The sequence below is a fragment of the Curcuma longa genome, chromosome 11 (assembly GCF_044706935.1).
Source record: "Curcuma longa cultivar G26 ecotype Majalengka, Jawa Barat chromosome 11, ITB_CL_G26_1.1, whole genome shotgun sequence".
Classification (NCBI taxonomy): Eukaryota; Viridiplantae; Streptophyta; class Magnoliopsida; order Zingiberales; family Zingiberaceae; genus Curcuma; species Curcuma longa.
In genome coordinates, this window is record NC_133871.1 from 23350140 (window position 1) to 23363770 (window position 13631).

A 13631-nucleotide genomic window follows, 5' to 3' on the forward strand; every position below is an offset into this window, starting at 1 on the left:
AGCTATCCAGGACACCTTTCTTGTTTTCATTGAAGTGACGGCCTGTGAAGGGTGCTAGTCTATCACACTGAAGAAACTCTGAGTTTCTACTCGCTTTATACAATCCATTATAAGCCATGAAACCAAATTATTTTGACCCAAGGTGTTATCTCATAAATTGCTTCTCTCTTCCCAACTAGTTGTGTTTTCTTTCTCATTGATGATATTTTTCTATTTCTTTGTGGGCTAACTTTTAGCAATAATACATCTTACAACAGCATGGTGTTCTTGTTGGTGCAGGGTGTTGTTTTTTGATTCCTTCCTTTTTTTCTGACAATTGTTTGTTCCTTGAATTTTTTCTGTCAGCTTGTTGAAGGCATTGAGGACACTGTGGGTATAGGCAAGGGCTCTACCAAACTTTACGCCACCATCGATTTGGAAAAGGCACGAGTAGGTCGAACCAGAACAGTTTCAGATGAACCTGTTAATCCACGTTGGTATGAATCGTTTCACATATACTGTGCCCATTTGGCAGCAAATGTCATCTTCACTGTAAAAATTGACAATCCTATTGGAGCAACATTAATTGGAAGGGCTTATTTGCCTGTCAAGGAGATCCTTCCTGGTGCTGAGGTTGATAGATGGCTTGAGATATGTGATCAAAATCGGAATCCAGTCGGAGAAGCTAAAATTCATGTGAAACTACAATTTTTCAATGTTTTAGCTGATCGAAACTGGGCAAAGGGGGTAAGAAGTGCAAAATATCCTGGTGTGCCTTATTCATTTTTCTCTCAGAGGCAGGGTTGCAAAGTCACCCTTTATCAGGATGCTCACGTCCCCGACAACTTTATTCCTCAAATACCTCTTGCTAATGGGAAGTATTACATGCCTGGTAGATGCTGGGAGGATATTTTTGATGCAATTAGCAATGCTCAACATCTTATATACATTGCTGGGTGGTCTGTGTACACAGAAATTACATTGTTAAGGGACTTAAAGAGGCCTAGGCCTGGTGGAGATGTCACTCTTGGACAGCTACTAAAGAGAAAGTCCAGTGAAGGCGTGAAGGTCCTCATGCTTGTTTGGGATGATAGAACCTCAGGAGGATTGCTAAACAAAGATGGTCTTATGGCAACCCATGATGAGGATACTGCGATATTTTTCCGTGATACAGATGTGCACTGTGTTTTGTGCCCACGAAATCCTGATGATAGTAGAAGCTTTGTTAAAGGCCTCCAAATTGCGACCATGTTTACTCATCATCAAAAGATTGTCATTGTTGATCATGAAATGCCTAACAAGGCTTCACAGCGACGAAGGATAGTGAGCTTTGTTGGGGGAATTGATCTTTGTGATGGCAGATATGACACTCAATATCATTCTCTGTTCAGGACATTGGACACTGCTCATCATGATGACTTCCATCAGCCAAACTTTGGTGAGTCATCCATAAGAAAAGGTGGTCCAAGAGAACCTTGGCATGATATTCACTCGAGGCTTGAAGGACCTATTGCTTGGGATGTTTTATACAACTTCGAACAAAGATGGAGAAGGCAGGGAGGAAAAGATGTACTTGTTGAGCTCCGGGATCTCTCTGATATCATAGTTTCTCCTTCTCCTGTCATGTTCCCAGAGGACAAAGAAACTTGGAATGTGCAACTTTTCAGGTCTATTGATGGAGGTGCTGCTTTTGGCTTCCCTGATAAGCCAGAGGATGCTGCTAGAGTTGGACTTGTAAGTGGCAAGGATCATATCATTGATAGAAGTATTCAAGATGCTTACATACATGCCATCCGCAGAGCTAAGAACTTTATTTATATTGAAAACCAGTACTTCCTTGGTAGCTCTTTTGCATGGAAAGCTGATGGCATCAGGCGTGAGGAAATTGATGCATTGCACCTTATCCCCAAGGAGTTGTCTTTAAAGATTGTTAGTAAGATTGAATCTGGAGAACAGTTTGCTGTCTATATTGTTATTCCAATGTGGCCAGAGGGTGTGCCAGAAAGTGCTTCAGTTCAAGCAATCTTAGATTGGCAGCGGCGAACAATGGAGATGATGTATACTGACATCATAGAAGCTCTCCAAGCGAAAGGAATTGAAGCAAATCCAAAAGATTATCTGAAATTTTTCTGCTTAGGAAATCGTGAGGTAATGAATAGTGGAGAGTATGAACCTGTAGAGAAACCACAACCAGACACTGATTATAGTAGGGCTCAGGAGGCTAGGCGGTTCATGATTTATGTTCATACAAAGATGATGATAGGTACCTTCTCTCCACACTTATTATTCACTTGCTTAATCTTGGAACTTCTCTTTTTTCCCTTGGTACACTTTATTGTCATACACAAATTTTTCTCTAATTTGGAAATCATTCTGTTGAAAATCTGTAAGTCTTAATATCCATTAAACTACAACTCTTATGCTAGTCACGCTACACTTTTTCCACTTTTATTCTTTGTTGGTCGAAGTGACTTTTACTTATTGGAAATTTGTGGGTTTCACTATTTTTGTCTTGTCAACAAGCTACTATTTCTATAACATGTCAACTCAAACATTCTGTATATGGTTTTGGTCTGACACTAAATTGTTTAACACGGATGAGAACCTAATTACTTTAAACTTTTGTGTTTCAGTGGATGATGAGTATATCATAATTGGGTCAGCTAACATCAACCAGAGGTCAATGGATGGAGGTAGGGACTCTGAAATTGCTATGGGGGCATATCAACCATATCATCTATCATCTCGAGAGCCAGCAAGAGGTCAGATTCATGGCTTCCGGCTGGCCCTCTGGTATGAGCACCTTGGAATGGTTGACGACGTCTTCCTCCAACCAGAGAGTCTAGAATGTACTCAGAAGATCAATAGGATTGCAGATAAATACTGGGATTTATATGCAAGTGATAACTTAGAGCGTGACCTCCCAGGGCATCTTCTTAGCTATCCCATTGAAGTCACTGCTGACGGTACAATTACAGAGTTGCCTGGAATGAAATGCTTTCCTGATACCAGGGCCCCAGTCCTTGGTACTAAGTCTGACTATCTTCCACCCATCCTCACTACATAAGTACATGATGATGTTAATGTGTTTGGCCAACTATCTGTTTATCTATTTATGTATTTATCTATACAATGTTGGTTTGTCTTTTGAGATCGCCTAGCATTGCCAATAGTGATCATTACGTATCAAAAACTATAATCATCTTGGTTATAATTCAAATTTAGATAATTTAAATAATTTGACTAATTCAAATTTGATCAATTTAAATAATTCAAAATTAATAAATTTAAAAAATTTAAATAAATTTAAAATTTTATTTTATAAAAATAAATTAATTAATTAAAAAAATTAAAACTTAAATATTATTAATAATAAAAATTTATCTAATTTGAATAAATTTAAATTAAATAATAATTTAATTAATTTAAATTTAATAAATTTAATCATTAATAATTTAAATTTAATTAATTTAGATTTAGTATAAATAAATAAAAAATTAAATTAATTTTTGAACCTATTCAGTCAAGATAATTTATAATTGAATAATTTAATTTTAATTAATTTAATAAATTTAAAAATTAATAATAATTTAACCAAATAAGATAAAATTAATAATCATCCAGATAAGTTGAATAATTTAAATTTAATTAATAACTCAGAATTAAATAATTAAGATAATTCTAATAATAAGATAAATTCAAACCCCACTAAGATAAATAATAAAATTAATAATTTAATGAAAAAAATTTAAAATTAAATCTTAAAATTTCTTACAATAAACTTTCAAACTTTAAAAATATTCATTCAAATTTATATCCAAAATTAAATAATAAAATTAATTACAACCGTGTATCATTTATTATGAAACAATCAATAATTTTAAAAATTTAAAATTAAATTCAAAAAAATATGAATTTAAATCTCAAAATGCAAGAAAACAATTTTATACTTTTAATAAGTTAAATTTAAATTTTAAAAATTTGACTTTAAATAATAAAATTGATTATCAATAAATTTTATTTAATTATAGAATATAATACCATTCAAATCTAAAATTAAATCATCAACCCTTAATAATTCAACAACAAATTAATAATTTAATAATTAATTAATTCAAAAATAAATTAATAATTCAATAAAAAATAAAAAATTCAAATCATAAATTAATAATTTAAAAATAAATTAATAATAATTCAAATAAATATAACTAAAATATATAAACTTAATTATAATAAAATACTTATAATTATGAAATTAATTTAAAATATTATCAAATGAAATAAAATTTAATAAAATTCAAAATGTGTCAAAGTGAGTTGACACATTCGCATGTCCACACGAAATATATTAAATCAAAAATTTGATACATTATTAGAAATTAAAAAAATTACTTGTCTTGATTGACTTATACATATCTGCCATGTACATACATATGCTTTATTTTATATACACATAAATATCATGTCATCATGTTTACTTACTGCTTAATTTAGAATGATTAGTTAAGGATAAATGATTGGTTGATACTTACCCAACATAGTACCAGGGTGGGACGAAGATGATGTAGGATTGTTAGGTGTGTGCTAGAGGGGGGTGAATAGTGCGTACGTCGTTCTCGTTCGTTCTATCAAATACACTTGCAGCGGATATTAGGAAAATAATAGGGACACATGGATTTACTTGATTCTTAACTCTCCAGGGTTAGTACGTCCAATGTCTATGTACGAGAAGCGCTCGCCCACTAATGGTCTCCTTTCTGAACTTTCGTTTGGAGGTGGAGAAACTCATCTTACAGCCCAAATAATAAAGATAAGTACAATAAGTAAGACGTAAGAAGAATAATCAAACAACGTGTCGTAGTCGATCCGGAAGTCCTGAGCGCCACGCACTCCTCCTAGAACTTCTCCGGTTGCACGAGCATGGCTCCGTTCGCGTTCAGCAGCACCGCGGGATGATGAATGAACGTAGAATTATTGTCCTTGTGGTGCATGTTCAACCTCCTTATATAGAGTCTTTCGGCCGCTTGGATTCTTATCCGGGCAATCTTGGATAAGATCTGATCCGATCTGATTCTTTTCTATCCATGGAGCCTCTATCCAGGCGCTTAAACCTTCCGGATCGCCTGGAATAACATCCGAGCGCTCGGATCCAGTCAACTCGGGTTTGACCTGAGTTGACCCCGAGCTTGGTTCAGACTGTTTCTGTATGTTCCTTTTATGCTTCCTTCATCTTGCTTCCAGCTCCTGGTTCCTACAAGATAAGCATACAAACACGCAAGCACCTTAAGCCTACTTGTAGTCCGTCTAACCTATCAGGCTTACCTAAGCCTTACCCTATAGGTTTAACCTACTGGCTTACTCGTGCCTAACTTCCCGTTAGGATTAGTCACTTCCATAGGTAGACTTTCCACCTGTTAAACATCCAGTTTGGACTTTCTCTTGCCTAACCTCCAGTTAGGACTAGTCACTTCTATAGGTAGACTTTTCACCTGCCAAATATCCAGTTTGGACTTTTTCTTTGCCTAACCTCTAGTTAGGACTTTCCCTGCCTAATCCTCTAGATCAGGACTTCTTCTAGCCTCCAACTAGGACTGTCTAGCCTCCAACTAGGACTTCCTTGCCAAATCTTCTAGATCAGGACTTCCTCTGCCTAGCCTCCAACTAGGACTTTCCATGCCTAGCCTCAACTAAAATTTTCCTTGCCTAGCCTCAACTAGGACTTCTTGCTAGTCTTCTGGTCAAACTGACCTGACTAGACTTCACTCACATCCAAACATTAGGTCCTGTTTAGATCAACCCTTGGTCAAACAGACCAGACCTAGGTGTATTATCAAATATCGAAACTCTAGGGACAGACTAGTGCTCCTTGCACCAATAGATGATAGTATGTAAGGGAAGCTTAGTCTAGGTAGTCAAGTAGGGTAAGGAGTACCTTGCTTGATCTACTTAGCTAAGACGACCTAACTGAAGCTACCTCGTCATATCTTAGACTAGTTAGATCAGGATTTTTCAAGAAGTTAATTAAAGTCATAATTTCTTAAAAAGACTTTGTCTAAGGAAATGATCGTTATTTTGATAACCAAGAAGACTCCTGCCTCACCACGACCTGGAAGTTAATTTTGGAAATGTGAACTTAACTAACTAACAGTTAAACCTAAATCTAACAAAAGGTCAAACACTCAGTAGAATTAACTTAAATAAATAAAGATAAAATTGACATAATTTCTCATAAAACTCATAAGGTAACCCCTGTATATCATGTACTGAGGCACTTAGAATGAGTGAGATGATAAGGACAATAAAGTACAAAGTTTTAAAAAACTTTTTCAAAAATTAACTATTTTTAAAATTTAATAATTATTTGAGATTCATGCTTACTGTGTGTACTTATATTATAGCTTTCAAAAATATATATCTTTGAAAATTGATTGATCAACACTTAGACACAGAACTTTAGGTCAACACTATGTCTAAGAACCCTAAGACACATAGGCAAAAATTCTTTATGGTCAACAAGGATGTCCTAAGAGAGTGTCTAGTTGAGGGGGAGATTATCCTTGAAAGATTCTATTTTTAAAAGATATTTTTAAAAAATTACTTGAAAATCTCTTTGAAAATATGTTTTTGAAAACTCATGTTTATAAAATATTTTATAAATTGATCTTTTAACTTGGAACAACCTCTAAGACACATAAGAAGATTGTCTTATGATCAACAAGGAGCCCTAAGGAAGTGTCAAATTTAGGGGAAGTCTAAATTGAATGTTTAATTAAAATTCATGTTTTGAATTTTTTTTTGAAAATCATAAATTATTTGTTCTGTTGACTTGAATTAACTTCTTAGACATATAAGAAGTTTATTTTATGGGTAACAAGGAGCTCTAAAGAAGTGTCAGATCAAGGGGAGATCCAAAATCAATAAAGCAAAACTATTCAAAATTATTTTTTATAAATCCTTGAAAAAATTTTAAAGAATCTTTGAAAACCATTTCAAATTCATATTCAAAATTATTTTAAAATTATTCTTTTAATTTGGGTCTAACCCTAAGACATATAGAAAGGTTGCTTTGTGATTAACAAAAAATCCTAAGAACGTATCAGGTTAAGAGGAAGATTCTAGTTGAAAGAGTAATAAATATTTTTTAAAAAAATCATCTACTTTATATCTCAAAAACACATTTCAAAACTTGGTTTGAAAATCTTTTGAAAACTTATATGAAATTTTTTATAGAAAAACTCATTTAAAAAATTATTTTAAAATTATTTTAAAAATGTATTATGGTCTTTTAAGAACTGTCAAGGCTAAGTTGTGGTTAGAATATAACATAATTGTTAATGCAATATAATAAGTTTTTTGATGTATGAAAAGGGGGAGAAGAAATTTAAGTTAAAAATCTAGATTTCTTCCAGACCAATAAACCCAACCTGATTTTAAACTTAAGAAATTGTCAAACATCAAAAAGGGAGAGATTGTTGGTGTAAGGAGCACTAGTCTGTCTCCAGAGTTTCGATGTTTGAGAATACACCTAAGTTTGATCAGTTGGATCAAAGGTTGATCCAAATAAGACCTGATATTTGAATGTGAGTGAAGTCTCGTCAGGTTAGTTTGATTAGGTGACTAGCAAAAAGTCCTAGTCGGTTAGATCGAACAAGGATAAGTCCTAGTTGAGGCTAGGCAGGGAAAGTCCTTATTGGAGACTAGACAAAGGAAGTTCTGGTTGGAGGCTAGACAAGGAAGACTTGGTGAGTGAAGCTGGGGAGGAAGTCCTGATTAGAAGCTGGGCAAGAAGTCCTAGTGAGTGAAGCTGGGCAAGGAAGACCTAACTGGAAGTAGCCAAGGGAAAGTCCAAGCAGATCATGGGTGATCGGATGTTTGATAGATGAGAAGTCTACTTATGGAAATGACTAGTCCTAACTGGAGATTAGACAAAGAAAAGTCCAAACAGGTCAAAGATGATTGGATGTTTTGGCAAGTGGAAAGTCTACCTATGGAAGCGACTAGTTCTAAATGGAAGTTAGGCATGAGTGAGCTTAGTAGGTTAGACCTACAGCTAAGTCTAGTAGGTTAGACAAACTACAGGTAGGCTTAGATTGCTTGCGTGTTTGTATGCTTATCTTGTAGGAACCAGGAGCTGAAAGCAAGACGAAGGAAGCATTAGAGAAGTAGCCGAACCAAGCTCGGGATAAACTCAAGTCAAACTTGAGTTGATTGGATCCGGACACCCAAATGTTACTCCAGGCGCTGGACGGTCTAGGCGAACCTGGTGGTCTAGACGTCCAGATCAAGAAGAATCGGTCCCGATAAAAATCGAAGAGATCGGATCGAATCAGTTCCAGGCACCCGGATAAGAATCTAAGTTCCTGGAAGAGTCTATATAAGAGCTTCAACGTGCATCACAAGGAAAATATCTAATTCTCCATACTCTTCATCTTGCAATGTTGTTGAACGCGAACGGATCTTGCTCGTGCGATCGGGGAAGCTCTAGGAAGGGTGCGCTGTGCTCAAGACTTCCAGATCGACCGTCTCAAGAGTTTGTTATTACATTTTAGTCTTATAATTTGTGCTTGCATTTTATATATTTTGGACTGTAAGATGTATTTCTCTGCCTCCAGACAAAGGTCTGAAAAGGAGATCATTAGTGGACAAACGTCTTCCCGTGCATAGGCCTTGGACGTACTAACCCTGGGGGGTTAGGAACCAAGTAAATCCGCGAGTCCCCTGCTTATTTTTATAATATCTGCTGCCAGTCTTTGTGTTAGTAACGAACGAACAAATTAACGACGATTGCTATTTACCTCCTCTCTAGCGCGCCCACCTATCCTACAGTGTATTCACCTCCTCGATCTGTTCATAGATATTTTATTTGATATCCACTTTATTTTTCAATCAAAATTTTAAATTGCTTAAATTTGATGAAAATTTCTTTCTTCTCTTTCAACATATATACTTTCCATTATAATCATCAGTGAAAGTCAAGAAATACATGTTTCCACCAGTAAAGATAGATTTGATGTGTCCACAAACATCGAAATGCACAAGTTCAAGTTGTGAAGATGCTCATCTCATGTTATACTTTTTAAATGGTTTCCCCTACTGCTTTCCTACAACATATATTTTACATAGATGGTTGGAACTTTCAATCTTTGACAATCCAAATACCATGTTATTTTTTGAAAGTAGTTTTAATGTCTCAAAATTTAGATGCCCATATCGAAGATGCCAAAGAATGGAACTATCCATAGTGCTTGTCTTGAAGCAATTTCCTTCATTGATGCTCAATTTCAGTGGGAACATTCTGCTCTTGGCCATTGTGACATGAGTAATAGATTATTACTCTTATCACGAACACCAAGAGTCAAGTCCTTCATTTGTATATCATATCCTTTCTTCAATAATTAATTAATGCTCAAAAGATTATTTTTGATATCGGGAACATAATAAACATTTGAGATGCATACCTTTTTTCCATTTTACAATTCAAACATAATATCACATTTTCCTTTAATTGACCTTTGTGAGAGATCTCCAAAGGTGATATTGCCTATTTGCCCCTTATCGAGCTTTGTGAAAAGCTCCTTCCTCCCACACATATATGGTTTGATGCTCCTATGTCTAGGAATCATGTAATAAGCTGGACAAATTCTGACCCATCACATTCCATCAACAATATTGGTCTTTCATTGTCCATCTTCTTATTAACAAGGTTTACTATTTCTTCTCCATTGTTAGTGTTATACCAATATTCATTATAGTGATGACCATACTTCTTGCAAATGCAACATCGAGATTTAGTTTTATCATACCTTCATCTAGTATTTCTACCTTATCCACGACCTTAACCTTGACTTCTACCACGACCTCTTCCATGTCCATGTCCTTTTTGATTATCTTCATTTCGATCATTCTAATTTTGAGTGTGCTCATTGAAGTTAGAAGTACGACCACCTCTTCATCTCCGTGTAGAAGTCCTTCCTTGTTGAGGGTCTCTTATGTATGATTCATTCTTCTTGAATGATAGTTTGGCTTAGAATGTTTGCTCCAAAGTTTTTCTTTCACTTTTCTTCAATATTCTTTATTTATATGCTTGAAAGGATCCCATAAGCTCTTCCACAACCATTATCTCCAAATCTTTTGATTCCTCGATTGCCACAGCTACGAAATCAAACTTCAAGTCTAAAGATCTTAAGATTTTTTCTACAACTCGAATATTTTTTAGCTCCTCGCCATTTCATCTTATTTGATGAATAATGGAGATAACTTGGGAGAAATAACTAGAATTATTTCTTAATTCTCTTATTGTAGTGCTTCAAATTGAGCTTGAAAGGCTTGTAGGCGAATTTTCTTTACTTTATCTGCTCCATCATATGCTACCTTCAATATCTCCCAAGCCTCTTATGACATTGTTGTTAAAGCAATCAACTCAAAAGTGGCTTCATTTACTCCTTGATAGATAGTGAATAAGGTCTTCTCTCTTTTCTTCATCATCTTAAGAGCTTGCTCATTTCTATCACTTGTTTTGGCTATAATATAGTCGGTCTCCACAAGGTCTCATACATCAAGGGATCTTAATAGAGCCTCCATTGGTATATTTCACATTCTGTAGTTATCTTCGGTTAACTTTGACACTTGGAGAGAGCTTGTCTACATTATTGGTGTATATGACTCTTATACCAGATTTATTGAAATTTAGTAGATCTAGGATGAGGAAACAAGAATATAAAAGAGCCTTCGTGAGAGAGTATAAATAGAGAATGAAAGAGAGACTTTCTTATTGTACTTTTTGATCATCATATAAAGTCCCTATTTATACACTTAGACTCTTGCTTCTATATCCTTTTATAATTAATACATAACATCATTAAATACCAGATAATTAGATTTTATTCTTTTCTATCCTAAAGAATTTTATTGAATTTAATAAGATAATTAAATTTTATATAGTTGATGAAGAATTATATGAAATCAAATTGATTTTGATTACTTCGTTGTCGTTGTCGTTGTCGTTGAAGAAGTAAACTTATGTTTGAAATAAAAAATTACATGCTAATACATGCGAGGATATAATTTATAGAAGATTGTAATACTCGGTCAATTGATAGAGTGATCAATTGACATTTTAATAAAAGTTCAGTCAATTAACAGATATATATTAATAAAGAATTGTAATTATTGTGTTGACACGGCCGTCTTGATCTTTTAACCCTGGCGTGATCTCTAGCTCTCTGTACGCAGGCTTGATCTAGGAAGGTAGCAGGGATGCTCCTCGAGCTGAAAGCTGCTCCTGACGACTGGTAACGTTGATAATAAACACCACCACCACTTTTCCCTAGATCGAACTGAAACCAGCTGCTCCTGTTCAAATTGATGGCAGCTATGTGATCGCATCGTATGCCAAGTTTTTGTAGGATTCTGATGAGGAGAATGTGAATGAAGGAGTTAGATTACGCAGCGACGGTGAGTGACGTTGGTTTTTCCAAGAAGAACCGATTGCTGTTGCTTAATCAATGGAGACGAGAAGAAGAGTTTCTTCCTTATTGAATGGTGCTCGCCAATACTTTGTTATTAGGAACAGAACAAATATTCCACAATATTTGCAGTCACTAAGCAATCGAGCCATCGCGCGTCAGCGTGCTCTCTCTCTCTCTTTGGGATCTCGAAATCTTATGTAACGAATAAGAAAACAAAAAAGATAGAAATGGTGATTAAAGAAGTGATTAAAATCTTATGGATCGAGCGATCTTTAGCTCAAAGTCGCGCGATACGGGGGCAACGCAACAACGGATCGAATTAACTAGTTCTGGCGGTAGGCTATGTATCGGGCGAGGTGGTAGAGTGGCGCGGCGCGGGCGGCGTCGAAGACGGCGAGCTCTCCCTCAGCCTTGCGCACGAGCGTCTGCGCGAAGTCCCGGGCGCCGTCGAGGCCGAGCAGCTTGGGGTAGGTGGTCTTGTCGCTGGCCAGGTCCTTCCCGGCAGTCTTTCCCAGCTCCTCCGAGGTCTTCGTCACGTCCAGGATGTCGTCCACCACCTGGAACAGCAGCCCAACGCAGCGGGCGTAGCTCCGGATCCGCGCCACTTCCTCCTCATCGCCGCCGCCCACGATGGCCCCGCAGACGGCCGCCGCCTCCAGCAGCCTTGCCGTCTTGTGGATGTGGATGTACTCGAGCACGTCCTTGTCCACCACTTTTCCCTCGCACGTAATGTCCACAATCTGGCATCGCCCATGAAGCAGAGAGGAGGTGAATTCCATGAAAAGAAATTGATCGATTGGAGAAGCTTAACTTTTTAAATTTCAATTGATGAATACCTGGCCGGCCACAAGGCCCTCGGAGCCCACGCTGTTCCCGAGCTCAACTATGGCGCGGACGACGCGCTCCGGCGCCACGCCGAAGGTGCTGGTGGCGACGTGCTCAAAGGCGAACGACAGAAGGGCGTCTCCGGCGAGGATGGCGGTGTCTTCGCCGAAGACGACGTGGTTTGTTGGCTGTCCGCGGCGGAGATCGTCGTTGTCCATGCAGGGGAGGTCGTCATGGATGAGCGACATGGTGTGGATCATCTCGGAGGCGCAGGCCACAGGCATCGCGGCCTTCTCATCGCCGCCGACGAGCTCACAGGAGGCGATGGCAAGGAGAGGCCGGACGCGCTTGCCGCCGGCGAGGAGCGAGTGACGCATGGAGCGGTGGATCACCTCCGGGTGGCGAAGGGGGACGGCCAGGTCCAAGGCCTCGTTCACCTTGCGACCCTTCTCCTCCATGTACTCCTTGAGGTTGAACTTCTCCACCACGAGGCCGGCGGTTTCCGGCCGCGTGGAGACGCAGCGCACGACGGCGACCATGGGGCGGAAGCCAGCGGGGCCAGCTGCTCTCCTTGAGGAGGCGGGCTTTGCGGCCAGATTGGTGCTGTAGGCGCAGGCGGCAGTGGCGTAGGCCATGGGGAAGCACTGCGAGCTACAGGGAAAGCGCTGCTGCCTCCGCCTGCTTCGTGCTCTGCTTCGAGTGGGTAGAGACTTTCTGCGGACGAATGGAAGGCGGGTGGGCGCATTATATAGCGACGCGGTCTAACTCAGGCCCAGTCAGCTGGCCTTTTTTCGATTAAACCCAATTTATCTTATTAAATACATATCCTGTCTTTGTCAAAGAGACAAGCTGATTGATTGGAGCGATGGGAAGAATACAAAGTGGCCATGAAAGAATTTGAGAAAGAATCTGGGACGAAAAATAAAACAAAATACTACATCTAAACGTGAAAGATGAAGAAAACACGAGCCGCTTCAAATTTGGGTGCCGGGAAACGAACGCTGTTCGCTCGCTTTGAATTCCTACCGATTGATTGATTACATACAAAATTAGGGGGAAATGATAAGCAAGATGTGTTTGCGGGTATCTTTTGAATAAGTCTTCTAGTCTGGCCAGGTTCATTCATTGCCGGTCAATTCAACGGCCACGTGGGCCAATGATTGTTGTGCGTGGACTGGCACCGCTAGATTGAGTTGGGGATGGCGGAACTTGACCGGCGTTTGAGTGGAAGTAGTAGACAGGAAATGCTGCTGCTCTTTTTTTAAGGGCGGAATTAAAATATTAAGAAAAAAAATCATCATAATCATACTTATTTTTCAAAAAATAAGTCAAAAGTCCCAAAAAAAAAATATCGTTACT

General features: G+C 37.9%; 2 protein-coding genes across 2 annotated transcripts; one reads left to right on the forward strand and one right to left on the reverse strand.

Annotated features, from left to right (window-relative positions):
• The first annotated feature begins 730 nt into the window (after positions 1–730).
• LOC141839270 (phospholipase D alpha 1-like) lies at positions 731–3130 on the forward strand. Its single transcript, XM_074726984.1, has 2 exons — positions 731–2242; positions 2613–3130. Exons 1-2 carry the CDS (start codon positions 865–867, stop codon positions 3044–3046), a joined length of 1812 nt encoding a protein of 603 aa, XP_074583085.1. The 5' UTR covers positions 731–864; the 3' UTR covers positions 3047–3130.
• Positions 3131–11650: 8520 nt separating this feature from the next.
• Positions 11651–12977, reverse strand: LOC141839506 (geranylgeranyl pyrophosphate synthase, chloroplastic-like). Its single transcript, XM_074727254.1, has 2 exons — positions 12284–12977; positions 11651–12187 (listed from the first exon to the last, which is right to left on the reverse strand). The coding sequence occupies exons 1-2, from the start codon at positions 12905–12907 to the stop codon at positions 11771–11773; spliced, it is 1041 nt and encodes a 346-aa protein (XP_074583355.1). The 5' UTR covers positions 12908–12977; the 3' UTR covers positions 11651–11770.
• Between the last annotated feature and the right edge of the window lie 654 nt (positions 12978–13631).